The sequence below is a fragment of the Aulonocara sp. 'chitande type north' Nkhata Bay genome, linkage group LG3 (genome assembly GCF_057382095.1).
Source record: "Aulonocara sp. 'chitande type north' Nkhata Bay isolate Kocher_YH1m ecotype deep benthic linkage group LG3, A_spYH_male_GT1.1, whole genome shotgun sequence".
In the NCBI taxonomy this organism is placed as follows: domain Eukaryota; kingdom Metazoa; phylum Chordata; class Actinopteri; order Cichliformes; family Cichlidae; genus Aulonocara; species Aulonocara sp. 'chitande type north' Nkhata Bay.
Genome location: NC_141346.1, coordinates 69,757,138 through 69,777,910, shown reverse-complemented (window position 1 = coordinate 69,777,910; position 20,773 = coordinate 69,757,138). Strand labels below are relative to the sequence as shown.

At 46.4% G+C, this 20,773-nt stretch overlaps 2 protein-coding genes across 2 annotated transcripts; both read right to left on the bottom strand.

The window, feature by feature from the left end:
* Positions 1–3,180: 3,180 nt before the first annotated feature.
* LOC147336869 (uncharacterized) lies at positions 3,181–5,829 on the bottom strand. The gene has a single exon (XM_086287697.1). It carries the CDS (start codon positions 5,821–5,823, stop codon positions 3,352–3,354), a length of 2,472 nt encoding a protein of 823 aa, XP_086143823.1. The 5' UTR covers positions 5,824–5,829; the 3' UTR covers positions 3,181–3,351.
* A 1,207-nt stretch (positions 5,830–7,036) lies between these two features.
* On the bottom strand, positions 7,037–9,685 carry LOC147336868 (uncharacterized). Its single transcript, XM_086287696.1, has one exon. The coding sequence runs from the start codon at positions 9,677–9,679 to the stop codon at positions 7,208–7,210; it is 2,472 nt and encodes an 823-aa protein (XP_086143822.1). The 5' UTR covers positions 9,680–9,685; the 3' UTR covers positions 7,037–7,207.
* Between the last annotated feature and the right edge of the window lie 11,088 nt (positions 9,686–20,773).

Sequence of the window (20,773 nt, the reverse complement as noted above, 5' to 3'; positions counted from 1 at the left end):
GGCCATCCCGTCAGAGCATCTACACTTACCAGTAGATATCGAACTCCTCCTGGCCCTGAATCAATCATGTCAGTGAAGTCAATCACAATCTCTTCACCTGGTCTCTCTGGGATGGGAAACTTACCTGCCTCCGGTTTAATCACTGGCTTTGGATTGTGTCTCCCACAGATCAGACACGTCCTGGCTTTTTCCTTAATCATATCCTTCAAAAAGGGATGCCACCAATGGCACAGATGTCTCCCCATGTGGGCCACACCTACATGACCAAGCCCATGCGCTTCGGCAATCTTCTGTTTTGCCAGGTTGGCGGTCAACACTGGTCGTCCGTCAGGTCCTCGCCAGAGACCTCCTTCTTCCCAGGCTCCTCGACTCTTCCAGACCCCCTTTTCTTCCGAGCCGCCGCCTCTTGGGCTTTCCTGGCCTCCTCTAGCATGTTGACTCCTTGTTCTTCCTCCACAGCTATTTGCACCATTTGCCGTGATGCTTTATAGCCTGCTGCCTCTTTCGCAGCTCGATCGGCTTCCTGATTTCCTCTGGCCACCATGCCAGTCCCCGAGGAGTGACCTTTACACTTTATGATACTCACCTCCTCTGGATCTCCCAGGGCCTGCTCAAGTTCCTCCATTTCCTTTTTGTGGCAGATTGGTGCATTCTCAGCTGTCCTGAATCCTGCTCTTCTCCATTGGGCCAGCTCCACGTGAGCTGCTCCAAAGGCATAAGCTGAGTCCGTGTAAATGTTAACTCTTTTTCCTTTTGCAAGTCTTAGGGCTCGACTTAGAGCAATTACTTCTGCTCTTTGGGCTGACTGCTGTCCTTCAAGTCTTCCAGCCTCCTTGACTTCAAATTCAGCCCCTTTTCTGCAAACTACCGCGTAGCCTGCTTTCAATCCTTCCTCATCTCTGTAGCAGCATCCATCCGTGAACCAATCTTCAGCTCCTGTCAGAGGTTCTGCTTTCAAGTCTTCTCTTATCTTCTCAACTTCAGCTCTCTTTGTGCAATCGTGGGGTTCTCCTGCTCCCATTAAATCTGCCATGTTAATTCCTTCATGTGTGAAGGTCAAGTTGGGAGCGTCTAAAACTTTACTCACTCTCTGTTGTGTGAGTGGTGTCATGGTGAAGGCTTGTGAGTTAACATATGCCACCACACTGTGGGTGGTCAGCACCTTCAACGGATGGTCCCTCACTACATGTGCTGTCTTTTGTATAATCTTTGACACCCCAATGGCATGCTGTGTGCATCCCGGGTGCCTTGTCTCTAATGGATTCAATCTGACGCTGACGTACATAAGTACATCTCTCCCTCCTCCTTTTTTCTGAAACAACACCCCATTAACTATCCCGTGTGTTTCTGAAACATCAAGATAGAAGGGTTGTTCATAATTAGGGATGGCAAGATCAGCCGATCTTGACAAGTCCTGTTTCAATGCGATAAACGCCGACTCAGTGGCCGATGTCCATGGCAGCTCAGCCTTCAAGTTTCGGACACCCACCGTTTTTACCAAATCCCTCAAAAGGGCTGTTTTTCCTGCATAATTTGGAATAAAGTGACGGCTGTATCCTGTTAACCCTAAGAATGAGAGCAACTCCTTAACCGTACACGGTTTTGGATGTGTCAAAATCTGATCGCGATGGGTGTTTAGCAAACCCACTGATTTGTGAGCAATGACTCGGCCCAGAAATGTTACCTCTGGTTGGACCAGCTGCAACTTTTCTTTACTGACTTTAAACCCGCACTCCGCGAGTCTCTTCAGTATGGTGAGTGAGGCTGCCGTACATGCCGAAGCAGACGGAGCCGCAATGAGCAAATCATCAACATATTGCACCAATGAACACCCCTCTGGTAGGTGGCATGGCGATAGAGCTTCTTTAAGCACCTGGTTGAAAATGCCAGGGGAGAGTGCAAACCCTTGTGGCAACCGTGTGTATCTGTACTGTTGCCCCCTATATGTGAATGAAAAAATGTCCCTCAGAGACTCATGTAACGGGAGACAGAAAAATGCATTCGCCAGATCAATACATGTAAACCACTTCTGTTCTGGTGTTAATGCCGTCAGTGCTGTGTATGGATTTGGGACAGGTACCGTGTCAGTACGTAAAATGGCATTAATGGCTCTTAAGTCATGTGCCATTCTGTACTTTCCTGTCCCGTGCTTCTCTACTGGCAAAATAGGAGTGTTCCAGTAGGATTGAGAGGGCTCAAGCACCCCTACTTTCAATAGCCCTTCAATGGTTTCTGCAATTCCCTCCTCAGCTTCTCTCTTTTGCCTATACTGTGGTTTCCAAATTGGCGTATGCGACTTCAGCTGGAACCAAACAGGCGAGCAAGTTGCCTGGCCCACATCCGTAGACCCTGATGACTATAAGGTGTCAGGAAGAGTCGCAAGTGCGGCAACTGCATCCGCATGGTCTATTCTTTCTCTCCCATGGATTCTTGAGATTTGTTCATGCTCCAATATCACTGTGTCCTCTGATAGACAAGTGATACGGTAAATTTTGCATTTTTTCGAGTACCAAACGTCTGGAATCTGAGTAGCTTGCCAGTCAGGTACCTCGAGGGCTCTCTTGACCATTGTTCCCAGCTCCTTCGCCTGATGACCCTCATGGACCGCCAATGTAATGTGGGGCACTGAGTCAGGTCCCATTTTGAACCAAGGCCGTTGTTCTTCGGTTAAATTTACTGCTGCAGCGACGCCTTCAGGACCGACATAGATATTCTGAGAACACACATTCCAGGTCTGACCTTCGAGGTCAGACTGGAACAGGTCCCTATAAATTTCATCATCGTTCCTATCATAGAAGAGGGTCACATGGAATGGATCTCGGGGGGGGGAGAATAGACCGCCAAGGCCATAATCCAAGGTTTCCACAACTGATACTGTCTCAGAATGCCTTCTTCCACCAACCGACCCCAGTAAATATCCGCTGTAGATTGTTCACAGTCTTGCAGCAAATACTGGTTCTTTGAAGACGTCCCCAGGCACAGGAATTCTTTTCCTCCTGGAAGAGTCACTGTTAGTCCATCAGCTGAACACATAATGGTGGCCCCCAGTTTAACGAGCAGATCCCTGCCCATCAAGTTCACAGGCACATGGGGAGATACCACATAGCTGTGCTTCAATGTCTGTTTTCCCAGCACCGTCAGGGCTGGATTAGTTGTTGGGAGAGTCACCGGTACCCCAGAAAACCCCACAACACTGACCACGTGATTGGAAAGCGTGGCACTGCTTGGTTTTTGTCTCAGTGTTGAGTAAGTCGCTCCAGTGTCCACGAGGAAGGTCATTTCAGTTCCTTCCACTGTCATCGGCAACAGAGGGTCTGCCATTCCCCTGCCGCCGGATCTCTGCGGGTCCCGTCAGTACAGCTCCTCCTCTCCGCCCCAGTAGGCCAGGGGATACTGAGCCACCGGCGCCATGCCTGGGTTTGGAGCTTGATGCCCCCTTGTCTGGAATGTCCTGCCTCGCGGCGCTCTTTGTGCCTGGGGTGGTGGTTGATAACTTGTTCCTGGTAGCCATGGCGTAGGACAGTTACGAGCCCAATGTCCTCGTCCTCCACACCTTCTACACAGATCAAAGTCCAGCATAGGTCCCCCCAGACCACGGCCCCTTGGTCCGCCTCCCCTTTGAGATCCACCACGCCCCCTCAACGACCTAGTAGCCCCCCAATTCCCTGCGAGTCTTCCTTGCCTTGCTCCATTGGCGGGCCATCGGTCATCAGGGTACAGAACCGGATCCAAATCTGGCCAAGCAGGCCCCGGATCGCCCTGTGGCTGGGCCACCAGCATCTTCTTAGCTCCATCTTTGTTTTCCTTTTTCTTTTCGTTTAGTTTTTCTCTCGCCTCGGCCAATTTCTGCCCTTGCGCCTCCTCCAGCTCCAGCTCCTGTTTTTTCTTGTTCGCCTCGTCTCTTTCCAGCTCAAGTCGATGTATGATATGCCTCTCCCATTTTGCTGAATTCGCCACCGCAAAGTCTGGGTTCTTCTGTAGATCTGCTCTCACTCGTTCTGGCAGACCTGCTAAAACAGCGCATCGGAACCACGCCCGCGGTTCCCCATCCTGCCCAGGATGTTCTCCAGTTTGGAGAATCCACTGTTCTTTTGCGTGCTCTATAAACTCTCTAGGGGAATGTTCTGGGCTCCAAACAATCCTAGGGGTAGTGCCAATATTATGGGTCGGATACTTCTCACGCACTGCATCAGAGAGAGCATTTCGCACCCTTGCATAGGGGACATCGTTTGGTTGGCATGCAGTTCTTGCTATCTCTTCCACATCTGTGAGGCCTCCACCTCGGAAGGTCCTCCCACCGATAGCCCTAAAATCCCCCAGGGCAAGTTCCTCTCCTTCTGTAAGACTGCCTAGTCTTCTCAACCAAGCCGCTCCTCCCTCTGTGATCGGGGGCAGCTGCTTCACCAGAGCCTCAAGATCTCTGATATTATAGGGGTGGTAGACTGGTTCGCCCTGTGAACCCGTCAATAAAGGCATTGTGAGTGACACATTGGGAGCCAATTCCTCCTCTGTGTCACACTGCCCTTCTCCGGTTTGCAATGCAACATTCTGCCTCCGATTCTTTCCAAAGATCGACGGTCTTTTATCTCTTACTTCATCCAGAACCCTCCCAGAACGAAGCTTTGTCATTCCTGGGGGACCCTGAAAGTTTGGGGCGAGTCCTCCCCATTCCAGGTTCGACACTTCTCTAGATTTCCGTGATTTATTTACTGAAGCCGCCAAGTCCTTTTCCAATGCCTCAAGCGTTTGTACTACGCTTTGTGGTGAGGCTACGCCTTCTTCCTCCAGTCTTTTCAACATCCGTTCCAACTTTATCACAGCGTCTCGGTTGTCAGATACTCTCCCAACAACATGGCCTTGCCACTGTTCTTTCTCAAGGTTGTCAACCGTCGACCTCTGACTGGTTTTTTGGCTCGCCTTTAATGGCGCCTTCTGATACTGCAGTGAAGGTGAATCTTCCTCTGAGGTCCAGACCTCCTGGGATGGATTTCCCTGGGTGAGCTGTTGTGGTGTCACCTGACCTGTACTCGTGGAAGCCACCGGTTGAGCTTCTTCTGTAGCTCCATCTGGGCTGAAAATAGAGGGAGGGATCAAGATCACCCCCCGTGTAGTGCTTCCTTGTGATGTCCCAGCAGCTGGGTGGGGCTGACTTACCTGTGATCCAGCTGCCGCTGATTGAGGCTGCCCCACTCTTGTGTCTGCCCCCTCTGTACTCCGAGCAGACGTCGATGGTACAGGATTCTCCTGTACGTCCAGAAGTCCTCCTTTAACAGTTCCTGTTTTTCCTCCCGGCCCCCAGAGAGTGCCACCCTCCAAAGTCACCACTGGACAGATATAAGGAGGGGGTGGGGCACTCAGGAATTCCTTCAGGCTGGGATATAATGTTGCCTTAGCCTCGGCTTCCTTTGTTAAGACTGGTTTAATGTCCTTCACTTCCTCTTGCATCCAGTGAGAAACGCCTTGGGAGACAATCATAAGCTTGCAATACTTACTTTGTTTTTCAATCATGAGCTTCTTTTCAGCCTTTAATTTTCTCCCCTGCAAACGTCCCACATGTTCCTCTTCAAGCTCTTTAATCCTCTTCTCACAGTTCTCACCTTCAACTTGGAAGATAGAATGAAGAGGAGTTCTGTCCTCCAACGTCTTCTGTTGATTTTCACATAATTCTTTTACTTCTTTTTCCAGATCTTGACACTGGCGGGCAATCTCCTTTGAAGTTCCTTCAGCAGTAATTTTAATTGCTTTCTTCAATTGCTGTATTTGCTCCTTCAGTGGCTTGTATCTCTTTCCCCCACCAGGGGTCGCCTTTTCCTCTTCAGCCATTTTGCTTTTCGACCTCACTTACCTTACCAAAATGGCCGCTCCTAGGCTCCTCCTTTTGGGGTTGCCTCACTGTACTTCCCCTTTCGGCAGTCAGAATCCCACAAGCTGGTCAAACCTAACTTCCGCTAGGCTTCAGCCTGAGAGAGAGAGAGAGAGAAAGAAACCGCCCACAGACACACATACACACACACACACTCTAATCCTCCTTTACAAGAGAAACTTCACAAACCTCTACTGCAACAGTTTTAAGCACGCAAAGCCAGCGAAAATTCAATCTCACATTCACTCCTTAACCACTACAAAGTTTTTACACACAAAACTAATCCACTCAATCTACCATGCACGCCGTTTCTCTCCTTATAGAGAGAGAATCAACCGCTCTTTATAGGACTTTATATAGGCAACATCAAAATAAAGCACAGATCTCTGGGTTCCAGGCCGAGGAGGAAATATAACCCAACCAGAAAATCTCCCAGCAATCACACAAAATACTCAATTTTCGTCAATATCCTTAGCTGTCCTCCTATTTTACAGGAGTTTTTCACGAGAGATCATTACACATTAAATCCTATCCAATCATACTCACTTTAGGGAACACACACTCACAAGATTACAAGGTTTAATTTCTTTAATATACTAAAATCTTTTAACCACACTTCTGAGTCAGGTCCCATTTTGAACCAAGGCCGTTGTTCTTCGGTTAAATTTACTGCTGCAGCGACGCCTTCAGGACCGACATAGATATTCTGAGAACACACATTCCAGGTCTGACCTTCGAGGTCAGACTGGAACAGGTCCCTATAAATTTCATCATCGTTCCTATCATAGAAGAGGGTCACATGGAATGGATCTCGGGGGGGGGAGAATAGACCGCCAAGGCCATAATCCAAGGTTTCCACAACTGATACTGTCTCAGAATGCCTTCTTCCACCAACCGACCCCAGTAAATATCCGCTGTAGATTGTTCACAGTCTTGCAGCAAATACTGGTTCTTTGAAGACGTCCCCAGGCACAGGAATTCTTTTCCTCCTGGAAGAGTCACTGTTAGTCCATCAGCTGAACACATAATGGTGGCCCCCAGTTTAACGAGCAGATCCCTGCCCATCAAGTTCACAGGCACATGGGGAGATACCACATAGCTGTGCTTCAATGTCTGTTTTCCCAGCACCGTCAGGGCTGGATTAGTTGTTGGGAGAGTCACCGGTACCCCAGAAAACCCCACAACACTGACCACGTGATTGGAAAGCGTGGCACTGCTTGGTTTTTGTCTCAGTGTTGAGTAAGTCGCTCCAGTGTCCACGAGGAAGGTCATTTCAGTTCCTTCCACTGTCATCGGCAACAGAGGGTCTGCCATTCCCCTGCCGCCGGATCTCTGCGGGTCCCGTCAGTACAGCTCCTCCTCTCCGCCCCAGTAGGCCAGGGGATACTGAGCCACCGGCGCCATGCCTGGGTTTGGAGCTTGATGCCCCCTTGTCTGGAATGTCCTGCCTCGCGGCGCTCTTTGTGCCTGGGGTGGTGGTTGATAACTTGTTCCTGGTAGCCATGGCGTAGGACAGTTACGAGCCCAATGTCCTCGTCCTCCACACCTTCTACACAGATCAAAGTCCAGCATAGGTCCCCCCAGACCACGGCCCCTTGGTCCGCCTCCCCTTTGAGATCCACCACGCCCCCTCAACGACCTAGTAGCCCCCCAATTCCCTGCGAGTCTTCCTTGCCTTGCTCCATTGGCGGGCCATCGGTCATCAGGGTACAGAACCGGATCCAAATCTGGCCAAGCAGGCCCCGGATCGCCCTGTGGCTGGGCCACCAGCATCTTCTTAGCTCCATCTTTGTTTTCCTTTTTCTTTTCGTTTAGTTTTTCTCTCGCCTCGGCCAATTTCTGCCCTTGCGCCTCCTCCAGCTCCAGCTCCTGTTTTTTCTTGTTCGCCTCGTCTCTTTCCAGCTCAAGTCGATGTATGATATGCCTCTCCCATTTTGCTGAATTCGCCACCGCAAAGTCTGGGTTCTTCTGTAGATCTGCTCTCACTCGTTCTGGCAGACCTGCTAAAACAGCGCATCGGAACCACGCCCGCGGTTCCCCATCCTGCCCAGGATGTTCTCCAGTTTGGAGAATCCACTGTTCTTTTGCGTGCTCTATAAACTCTCTAGGGGAATGTTCTGGGCTCCAAACAATCCTAGGGGTAGTGCCAATATTATGGGTCGGATACTTCTCACGCACTGCATCAGAGAGAGCATTTCGCACCCTTGCATAGGGGACATCGTTTGGTTGGCATGCAGTTCTTGCTATCTCTTCCACATCTGTGAGGCCTCCACCTCGGAAGGTCCTCCCACCGATAGCCCTAAAATCCCCCAGGGCAAGTTCCTCTCCTTCTGTAAGACTGCCTAGTCTTCTCAACCAAGCCGCTCCTCCCTCTGTGATCGGGGGCAGCTGCTTCACCAGAGCCTCAAGATCTCTGATATTATAGGGGTGGTAGACTGGTTCGCCCTGTGAACCCGTCAATAAAGGCATTGTGAGTGACACATTGGGAGCCAATTCCTCCTCTGTGTCACACTGCCCTTCTCCGGTTTGCAATGCAACATTCTGCCTCCGATTCTTTCCAAAGATCGACGGTCTTTTATCTCTTACTTCATCCAGAACCCTCCCAGAACGAAGCTTTGTCATTCCTGGGGGACCCTGAAAGTTTGGGGCGAGTCCTCCCCATTCCAGGTTCGACACTTCTCTAGATTTCCGTGATTTATTTACTGAAGCCGCCAAGTCCTTTTCCAATGCCTCAAGCGTTTGTACTACGCTTTGTGGTGAGGCTACGCCTTCTTCCTCCAGTCTTTTCAACATCCGTTCCAACTTTATCACAGCGTCTCGGTTGTCAGATACTCTCCCAACAACATGGCCTTGCCACTGTTCTTTCTCAAGGTTGTCAACCGTCGACCTCTGACTGGTTTTTTGGCTCGCCTTTAATGGCGCCTTCTGATACTGCAGTGAAGGTGAATCTTCCTCTGAGGTCCAGACCTCCTGGGATGGATTTCCCTGGGTGAGCTGTTGTGGTGTCACCTGACCTGTACTCGTGGAAGCCACCGGTTGAGCTTCTTCTGTAGCTCCATCTGGGCTGAAAATAGAGGGAGGGATCAAGATCACCCCCCGTGTAGTGCTTCCTTGTGATGTCCCAGCAGCTGGGTGGGGCTGACTTACCTGTGATCCAGCTGCCGCTGATTGAGGCTGCCCCACTCTTGTGTCTGCCCCCTCTGTACTCCGAGCAGACGTCGATGGTACAGGATTCTCCTGTACGTCCAGAAGTCCTCCTTTAACAGTTCCTGTTTTTCCTCCCGGCCCCCAGAGAGTGCCACCCTCCAAAGTCACCACTGGACAGATATAAGGAGGGGGTGGGGCACTCAGGAATTCCTTCAGGCTGGGATATAATGTTGCCTTAGCCTCGGCTTCCTTTGTTAAGACTGGTTTAATGTCCTTCACTTCCTCTTGCATCCAGTGAGAAACGCCTTGGGAGACAATCATAAGCTTGCAATACTTACTTTGTTTTTCAATCATGAGCTTCTTTTCAGCCTTTAATTTTCTCCCCTGCAAACGTCCCACATGTTCCTCTTCAAGCTCTTTAATCCTCTTCTCACAGTTCTCACCTTCAACTTGGAAGATAGAATGAAGAGGAGTTCTGTCCTCCAACGTCTTCTGTTGATTTTCACATAATTCTTTTACTTCTTTTTCCAGATCTTGACACTGGCGGGCAATCTCCTTTGAAGTTCCTTCAGCAGTAATTTTAATTGCTTTCTTCAATTGCTGTATTTGCTCCTTCAGTGGCTTGTATCTCTTTCCCCCACCAGGGGTCGCCTTTTCCTCTTCAGCCATTTTGCTTTTCGACCTCACTTACCTTACCAAAATGGCCGCTCCTAGGCTCCTCCTTTTGGGGTTGCCTCACTGTACTTCCCCTTTCGGCAGTCAGAATCCCACAAGCTGGTCAAACCTAACTTCCGCTAGGCTTCAGCCTGAGAGAGAGAGAGAGAGAAAGAAACCGCCCACAGACACACATACACACACACACACTCTAATCCTCCTTTACAAGAGAAACTTCACAAACCTCTACTGCAACAGTTTTAAGCACGCAAAGCCAGCGAAAATTCAATCTCACATTCACTCCTTAACCACTACAAAGTTTTTACACACAAAACTAATCCACTCAATCTACCATGCACGCCGTTTCTCTCCTTATAGAGAGAGAATCAACCGCTCTTTATAGGACTTTATATAGGCAACATCAAAATAAAGCACAGATCTCTGGGTTCCAGGCCGAGGAGGAAATATAACCCAACCAGAAAATCTCCCAGCAATCACACAAAATACTCAATTTTCGTCAATATCCTTAGCTGTCCTCCTATTTTACAGGAGTTTTTCACGAGAGATCATTACACATTAAATCCTATCCAATCATACTCACTTTAGGGAACACACACTCACAAGATTACAAGGTTTAATTTCTTTAATATACTAAAATCTTTTAACCACACTTCTGAAACACACCTTCACCTAACCCAAACCAAACTAAGAAACATAGAAATGGAGAAATAGGGAGACGAAACACAGCCAGCTGCCACACACACACCGCCCCTCCTTCTCCTAAGAAGAAATACACACACACACAGCCTGAGCGCTCGGCTCGGCCCCCACCTTTTTTTCTCTCCACAGAGGAGCGCGTGCCTGCGACTTCTCTTTTTTTTAAATATAACCACACTGCTCCTCTGCTAGAGAGAAAAGAAAGGAGTTTTTCCTGTTCTCACTCTGGAAGCACACAGACAGTTTATGCAGTCTATATAAGTAATTACACTTATATTCACACGCACAGGTAATTTATATTCTATTTACACACGTGCCCGTATAGACATAAGAAAAACACCATATGCCAGAACAACTTATCTTCTCTATTTCTCTGCTGGTGTTCCTAAACTTTAGACTGATTTAAAAGCATCTTTCAGCCCAGGGCCGCGCCCTTGCTGATCAATTAACGTTTCAAGGACGCCGCCTTGAAAACGGTCAGATTCCTAAGTCCTAATTAATTTAAAACTGCTTCCCGTCAGGCAAAAACAAGGATCTCCACCAGCCGTGTGAACTATCCCAGGTCACACTTTTGGCTTTACTTAAAGTTCACAAGTCCCCAACGTTAAGGTTACAGCCGGGTCCCTGACCCTGTCAATCAAAATAGCGCAGTAAGGAAAGTGAACCCCTTGTTCACTTTGGTTTTTAAGGGGTGCCCGAAATCCCCAGGGGACCACCCTGGCTTTAAGCCTGATTATGCGTCCACAATCAGGAGTCACCGCCACGTGCTGAGAAACTGCGCCCTTAGGGGCCACGCCCCCATCCTAAGAAAGTTTACTCAAGGTATTATAAGCATCAAAGTGAGGCCTCCACCCTCAACTATTAATTACCTGACGCCCGAAACTGCGTTTCTGCTGATCAATAAAACCAAATACCCTACACTACCGGTTGATTGGCCGGCACCCAATCAACTCAACATTACTTTAAACCCTTTAAACCGTATTGACTTAAACACATAACCTCTTAACTCAAAAGTTCACTCCCAAAATAAACACCAATACATTTACTCAGTCCAATATTCCCCAAAGTTTTAACACTAATTATCCCAAAAAATCACTATGGACAAACACCAGAAGCCCATACTGAGTGAATATTATTTTTAGCTTTACTTCCAATTTTAGCGCCTTTGGATAAACAGGTGGCACTACTCACCTTTTTACTTCGCCTGGCGTCACTCAGATAAGCTGCTGGCCTTCGTCGCTTTGTCACCTCCAAGAAGCAGCCGCAAGCTCCTCTCCTCCCCAACCGGGTTTTCGGCACCAAAAATTGTTAAGGTTCGTTCGATTTGGGTAAGAGAAGAAAAGCAAGGCTGAGTCCAGGTATGGTGTCAAAAATAGTGATCTTTATTACACACTTTGCGCAGAAGTGTGGGAAGACAACTTGCAACAACAATCTCCGCCGGGCGGAGGCTCTTCATCCTATTATATTACCATGATGACGTCACACAGTTAGACTTTACTGGAAATGATAACAAGTTCCCCACAATTCCAAAAGTTCCCCTTATATAGACATCAGATGATATTTTAGAGAAAAACAAGTGTGTGATATGATGTGCATTTTGTGAGATTGTGTGTCCTTATAGAGAGGATGTCCTAAGACGACCTCCCTGTGTTAATAAGTGTGTTTGTGAACGTGCGTGTGTTACATGACTCTCCGTGCATGTTGGTGTAGGCCTAACTACGTGCAAAACTGAATGTAGAAGGCCAAGGTCCAACAGGACCCACCTAATCGAGTGGAGTGAACACACTGATGTAGTGCAACAGCTTAAGCAGATAAAAAGAATAATACAGAGACTGATTAAAGTGATGAGAGTATGTGTACATTAATATTTTACTCAGATTAACATAGATCTAATTAAAAGGTTATTCTGTCAACAGATTCGACAATGCTGAATGATTGATCAATACTAGTTCTGATTATAAACTGTCACCCTAAGCATACAAAACAAAATATCTTTTGTCCACAAGCTCCATGTTTGTCTTTCTGTTTGAATCATGATGTGTTTGTGCCATCAGAGTCTGTCATGAGTACTCAGGGTTTCACAGCAGCTCTTCTGGATGCTGACGAGGACTCCAACCTCATGTTTCACCTCTCTGAGCTTCTGATGTCTGTGAACACTCGTGTTTCTTCTCTGGGCTCATCTGGACAAAAACACCTTTCTGTGTTTGGCTGCAGCCTCATTCTGACTGACAGGAAGTGTGTTATCCATGAGCTGCACTTCTGTGAGGAAGTTTCCTGCTGTGTTTCCTGTCTGTGGACAAACACGAGTGTTCCAGCTGAGGACTTGGTTCCTTCCACCTGTCCATACAGGACATCACGCTGTCTTTTCTCTGTAAATGCTGCTCCAGGTCCTTCCACGTGCTGCTCTGTATTTGTGCAGTTTGTAGTGTGTCCTGGGAAACGTAGCACACATGGTGTTCTTCTGCTGTTTCCTCCTTTCACTGAGTGTGAAACACTGACGCTGTGCTGTTGTTCACAGAGGGGAGCTGATTCTAGCTGCAGCTGGACTCTGTCATCTAACTGAATGTGTTGGTGCTGATCACGGGGCTCTGAGGGGGGAGCAGCAGGAGGACTCTGGATGCTGACGTCAGTGTATCTGTGGAAGCTCCCACAGCGTGTCTGTCATTCAATATTGTGCTGTATATTGTATCTATGCAAAGATGAACAGACTGTGTGTTCACTGGTCTCTGTGCTGCAGCTCTGATGTCATCATCACTCCCTCCTCCACCCTCAGCAGTCCCAGCATGCTGCTGCGGTGCACCCCACCCTCACTCTACACCTGAGCCATAGACCACACCCTCCACCTCAATATACACCACAGTTTTCTCTGCTGTGGAAATGAGATCAGGAGGAAATCATGATTATTATTATTTAATAAACGCTCACATTAATGTGGGCTTATTTGTTTCATATTAGAAACATTAGTTGAGTGTTTTTAGTATAAAATGGTCAAAGTCCCTCTTTTTGCTCCTCCCCTCACCTGTGGATGGACGCTGCTTTTACCGTGGTGACAGCTTGGATGTGTTTCAGTCCTGCCTGGTTATCACTGCAGGAATCTTTCACATTTATTACAGGTAATAACTCTGATTTTTCTGTGTATTATGAACCAAATGTATCCTGATACACACAGAGATGGATGAGCAGAGGTCACATGATGAAAGAACAAACATGGAGCCTTTGATTTATTTAGATATTTATTGATGAATGCAAACAAACCTGACACTGAACCATCGTCCAGCAGAACAAACCTGATCACATGACCTGCTGACCCAAACAGTGCAAAGCTCCATGGCAACAACAACAAACAGCCTCACATATGTTAACAGAGGCTGTTAGAAGCACAGAGTCTTTACAGTCTTTCTCCTGTTTGGACACAGATCTCTGCACATCTTCATCACAGTTACTCACAGACGTGCAGAGTGTGTGGATATCAAAGCTAAGTTTCCACCATGTTTGTAGTCTGTACTGGGACTCATGGAGCATCTCTCTATGAGCACTCAGTGCTTTAACCAGTGAGTCCCAGTTTAACCAGCAGCCTTCACACCACACATCACACAGACATGGAAACTTCAAACCTCAGACTGAAGACACCATCAGAAATAAACAGATTGTGATGAAGATGAAGAACTGGAACAGTTTGCTGTGGTTTCTTCTGTTCCTGTCAGAAATAAGAGTCTGGCAGCACTTTGCTCTCCTTCCACATGTTTAAGGAGGAAGTGAAGAAGAGCGAGTGAGTCGTCTTCCTCTGTGGGCCCAACATCAGGCAGCAGCCACGTATTTTTAAAAACCCAGCACACTGCTTCAGAAACACTGAGTCCAGGTGACCAGAGTCATGTGATCAGTGAGGTCTTCACTCAGGACGTCACTGCTTCAGGACCTGATTCAGAGGTTTATAAGGACGTGGATCATTGGTGCTGATGTTGTGTGAGAGCTGGTGAACCATGGGGAACATAAATAACAACCAGGCCATCAGCAGTTCTACCCCCAGCTCTAAAACCTACATAATACACTATACATATAGTTATATAGGTTATAGTATGTTATATATAAACGTAGCTGAAGCAGTTTCATTTGTAGCTTCACGCTGCACTTCACATGTTTGTCCACCAGATGGCAGCACAGAGGCCTGTGTTGGAAAGCTTTGAGTAATGAAGCGTTTTCAATCCAAGCTTCAGAAAGCTTCATGTGGTCATCAAGGAAGCAACCAGGAAATATCTGCTGTGTGTAAAAACAGCAACACAAGAATCCAGGATGAAGACAAGAAACTCAAAGCTCACAAAACAGGTGGAGCTAATTTTGTGACGTGTTTCTGTAAAAACACCACAGAAGTGAATCATCAAAGTTTCCATGTGAGCTGATGATGCTGCTGCAGAGTTTCTGTGAACCTCCTGTGACCCCGTCTCCTCATACAGAGACATCTGATTGCTCTTCAAACTGCATCACGTGGACACGTGTGATTGTGTGTTGTAGTATTGATCCCAATGCTGGTATCAGTCCTGGATCAATAACACTGGATGGATGCGTTCAGCATGGAGCCCTGAGCTGTGTTACAGACAAACATGGAAACTGACAGGTCTGTGTCATTCACAGTCTGTAACACTTCTAAACAACAGAGGCTGACCCAAGTGCCTCAGAGCCAGGCACGCTCACATCACAGCTCTCTAAATAAGCCAGTTTCAAAATAAGAGCTGAAAGCTGCTGTGATAGATCCTCTAACATAGATCAGCTCTGCTACATGTTGTTAGATAAGTGCAGCTGCTGTCATGTCCTGATGTTTCTCTGGCTCAGCAGCTTCTCCATCAGAGGTTCACATGGAGCTGATCCAGTATCTCCAGTAACTGTGTTCTGTGCCTCACTGGTTCATCCTTCTGTCTGTGTGACGTAAGTCAGATGTTGAAGTTAAACTCTGTAATCTTCACTGTGTCACAGAGTTCAGTGAGTCCCGTTATTCACAGTATCAATCAGATCATCAGAGAACAGCTGATCAGCAATCAGTGGTGCCAACAGCGCCTCCTGTGGTGAGAGGATGCAATAATGCAATGTAGCATTTTTCCACTCAACACTTGCAGTCATGGAAACTGTCTGTTGGATCTGTGTGACGTTGCTTTCTTGGTTAGAGTTCCTCACAAATGTCCAGATGATTCTTCTAATGAGGCGTCGACCATGTTTGCAGCTCTTTGGAAGAAAACGTCGCCCTTTGCCATCCTTACTTTTCTTTGACTTCTTCAAATGCAGCTGAACTCCAGCTGGTATTTTCTTGGACTTTGCAGCTGTTTCTGCTCATCAGTTCATTCCTGCAAACCTCTGAAGCTGAACAACAATGATGCTGCATTGCTGGCTGATCCCAAAAGGTTGATTCTGTTCATCTGGACGTTTTCAGAAACGTTTGCTCACTGATCAGGTGACTTCTTCAGTCTCAGCTGACTGCAGCTTTACAAGCTTACAAACAGCACATTTGCACAATGACTGAAAGCAGCAGCACCTGATATATATGATACTAATATAATACATATACATATATAATCCATACTAATGATGAAGGAACTGAGCTCACAGTCCATTGTTCATTCAGTGAACTACTCAGTTTATTTTGGGCCTCAGAAATGCTCACTCTGTTTGTACATCACTGTCAGCAATAGACTCATTCTGCTGTGTGGACAGGAACACATATGACATCACTTCCTGTTTGTTTGTGACTGAAGAGGAAGAAGTTTACAAGGAATCATTTAGAAGAGTTTCAAACATCAACTGATTGAATCCATGAATCTGAAAACGTGTTTGTGAGTGAAAGAGACAGACATGTACAGACTGAACTATCTGTTCAACAGTCAGAGTGTTTCTCTAACAGGAGAAACTAAGGCCTCAAATCAGAAGTACCTGACTCCGTGGTATAGTTCTCAAACACGTACCCTAAAGCAGATGACTCGTAATCTGGAGAGGAAATGGCGTGTCACAAATCTAGAGGATCATCATTTAGCCTGGAGAAATAGTTTGCTGCTTTATAAGAAAGCCCTCCGCAAAGCCAGAACATCTTACTATTCATCACTGATTGAAGTAAATAAGAACAACCCCAGGTTTCTCTTCAGCACTGTAGCCAGGCTGACAAAAAGTCAGAGCTCTTTCGAGCCAACCATCCCTTTAACGTTAACTAGTAATGACTTCATGAACTTCTTCACAAATAAAATTTTTATCATTAGAGAAAAATTTACCAATAATCATCCCACAGATGTAATATTATCTACAGCTACTCTTAGTACCATTGATGTTAAGTTAGACTCTTTTTCTCCAATTGATCTTTCTGAGTTAATTTCAATAATTACTTCCTCCAAACCATCAACCTATCTTTTAGACCCCATTCCTACAAAACTGCTCAAAGAAGTCCTGCCATTAATTAATTCTTCGATCTTAAATATGATCAACCTATCTCTAATAATCGGCTATGTACCACAGGCCTTCAAGCTGGCTGTAGTTAAACCTTTACTCAAAAAGCCATCTCTAGACCCAGCAGTCTTAGCTAATTATAGGCCAATCTCCAACCTTCCTTTCATATCAAAAATCCTTGAAAGAGTAGTTGTCAAACAGCTAACAGATCATCTGCAGAGGAATGGTTTATTTGAAGAGTTTCAGTCAGGTTTCAGAGCTCAGCACAGCACAGAAACAGCTTTAGTGAAGGTTACAAATGATCTTCTTATGGCCTCTGACAGTGGACTCATCTCTGTGCTTGTCCTGCTAGACCTCAGTGCAGCGTTCAATACTGTTGACCATAATATCCTATTAGAGCGATTAGAACATGCTGTAGGTATTACAGGTACTGCGCTGCAGTGGTTTGTATCATATCTATCTAATAGACTCCAATTTGTGCATGTAAATGGAGAGTCCTCTTCACACACTGAGGTGAATTATGGAGTTCCACAGGGTTCAGTGCTAGGACCAATTCTGTTTACATTATACATGCTTCCCTTAGGCAGCATCATTAGAAAACATAGCATACATTTTCACTGCTATGCTGATGACACCCAGCTCTATCTGTCCATGAAGCCAGATGACACACACCAATTAGTTAAACTGCAGGAATGTCTTAAAGACATAAAGACCTGGATGGCCGCTAACTTTCTGCTTCTTAATTCAGATAAAACTGAGGATATTGTACTCGGCCCTGAAAATCTTAGAAATATGGTATCTAACCAGATTCTTACTCTGGATGGCATTACCTTGGCCTCCAGTAACGCGGTGAGGAACCTTGGAGTCATTTTTGACCAGGACATGTCCTTCAACGCACATATTAAACAAATATGTAAGACTGCTTTCTTCCATTTGCGCAACATCTCTAAAATTAGAAATATCCTGTCTCAGAGTGACGCTGAAAAACTAGTTCATGCATTTATTACTTCCAGGCTGGACTACTGTAATTCATTATTATCAGGAAGTCGAAAAAACTCGCTGAAAAGCCTTCAACTAATCCAAAATGCTGCAGCAAGAGTCCTGACAGGGACTAGAAAGAGAGAGCATATTTCTCCTGTTTTGGCTTCCCTTCATTGGCTTCCTGTTAAATCCAGAATTGAATTCAAAATCCTGCTCCTCACATACAAGGTCTTAAATAATCAGGCCCCATCTTATCTTAATGACCTTGTAGTACCATATCACCCTATTAGAGCGCTTCGCTCTCGCTCTGCAGGCCTACTTGTTGTTCCTAGAGTATTTAAAAGTAGAATGGGAGGCAGAGCCTTCAGTTTTCAGGCCCCTCTTCTGTGGAACCAGCTTCCAGTTTGGATTCGGGAGACAGACACTATCTCTACTTTTAAGATTAGGCTTAAAACTTTCCTTTTTGCTAAAGCATATAGTTAGGGCTGGACCAGGTGACCCTGAATCCTCCCTTAGTTATGCTGCAATAGATGTAGGCTGCCGGGGGATTCCCATGATGCATTGAGTTTTTCCTTTCCAGTCACCTTTCTCACTCACTATGTATTAATAGACCTCTCTGCATTAAATCATATCTGTTATTAACCTCTGTCTCTCTTCCACAGCATGTCTTTATCCTGTCTTCCTTCTCTCACCCCAACCGGTCACAGCAGATGGCCGCCCCTCCCTGAGCCTGGTTCTGCCAGAGGTTTCTTCCTGTTAAAAGGGAGTTTTTCCTTCCCACTGTCGCCAAAGTGCTTGCTCATAGGGGGTCATATGATTGTTGGGTTTTTCTCTGTATCTATGAAGCGCCTTGAGGCGACTTTTGTTGGGATTTGGCGCTATATAAATAAAATTGGATTGAATTGAATTGAGACACTCTTTACACTCCACTCAGCACAGGGACACTGAGGCACCAGTAGAGTTTTTATATGTATATGTCTCACCATGTTTCTCATAGCTCATTCCTGACATAAACCCAGGATAAAGAGTTTGAGTGAATGTGGTGTTGAAGGTGTGGAGGTGGATCAGAGTGTCAGAGGAGACTCTGTAGAAGGACAGAGTGCCAGCAGGACAGTCCACATACACTTCTGCTCTGTTAGAGACAGAGGAGGAGGAGGAGGAGGAGATGGATGTTAGTCTGTTATTGTGCCTGACAGAATCAGGACCATCATCAGAGCAGATCAGACTCCAGGACTGATCATTGTTTCCAAACACACAGTCATCACTGCCTCCTTTCCTTCTGATGCTTCTGTAACTCACTGATATATAAACGTTTCCTCTCCACTCGACCTCCCAGTAACAGCAACCAGTCAGACCATTTCTACACAGCAGGTGAGGATAAAAACCATCAAATCTGTCTGGATGATCAGGATATGACTGAACCTCCTCCACACAATGTGCTTCAATGTTATTGATATTATTATTATCATTATTATATAATAATAAAACCTTTATAATAAAACCACTAAAAACCTTTATTCTAGCGCAACTTGTAAGCGAACTTGACTTTCAAAATAAAAGCACAAAGCACCAAAACGTTGACTACAAAAAACAAACAGTAATGTACAGCTTAAACAATTTACAATCATGACATAGATCTTGACAAGATAAAGAAATAATCCAAATTATATACAATGTCATCATGCCAACAGTTACAACATCGATGGAGGATCTGTGTAAGCGCTGAGGATCGTCCTGATGGACAGAACAGAAGGAGAGTGAGACAAGTGAAGATATACTAAACAACACTGTGACATGAACTGAGCCACACACAGTTTGTTTCACAGGTGATTGACACATTATTTGACCACAAGTGTCTGTGAAGGTTCTCAGTCATCCAGGTCATCGTAGTCAAAGGAGCCTCTTTGCTGACTTTAAAGTAAGAAGAAGATCAGAAGATCAGACACCAGCGAGGGAGGATAAGAAGGACAGACGCAACAACATTGGCTTCCTGTTAAATCCAGAATTGAATTCAAAATCCTGCTCCTCACATACAAGGTCTTAAGTAATCAGGCCCCATTTTATCTTAATGACCTTGTAGTACCATGTCGCCCTATTAGAGCACTTCGCTCAGGAGAGTTTTCTCCAAGCATGACATCCCGGTGCATTTCAGACCCAGCAACACGCTCAGACAAACTGGTTCACCCGAAAGACAAAACGCCAAAACGCAGACTTAACAACGTGGTGTATGCTGTACAGTGCAGCGAGGAATGCCCAGACCTCTACATCGGAGAGACCAAACAGCCACTTCACAAGCGCATGGCACAACACAGAAGAGCCACCTCCACAGGACAAGACTCAGCAGTCCATCTGCATCTTAAGGATAAAGGACACTCTTTCGAGGATGCCAATGTTCACATTTTGGACAGAGAGGACAGATGGTTTGAAAGAGGAGTGAAGGAAGCCATCTATGTCCACTGTGAGCGACAATCTTTGAACAGAGGCGGGGTTTACGACACCAACTCTCTGCCATCTATAATCCAGTTTTGAGATCCCTTCCAGACGCCTTAACGCCCACTCACATCCTGGGCCATCTGATCTCAGGAATTCGCATGATAAGGTGGGACCAGGTTTCACAATGAACTCACCCGAAACTCTGGCTGATTGGGTCCCACACCCAGTTTCACACCTTGGCTCAGGCGATTAGAGGATCATCAGGGGGTCCTTTTGTCCCTCTGTGGGGGGTCACTCCCACTAGGTTTATATCTGGGACTCTCCACCATTTGACCTTAGAACTGAAGAAGCTTCTCGGATGAGAGGCGAAACGTCTTCAAGTAACTTAAAGAAGTCCAGACCCTTTTCTTTGCAAGCTCCTTTGACATTTGACCACGAGCAATCTTTTCTGGTTTGACGCCGTCTTTGTAGCCAGAAACCAGCTCTCTCCTCGGCTTCCTCCACTACACGCTTCCCCCACGCCAGTCTCCTCCGTCACTATAAAGGGGAGAGTCATGA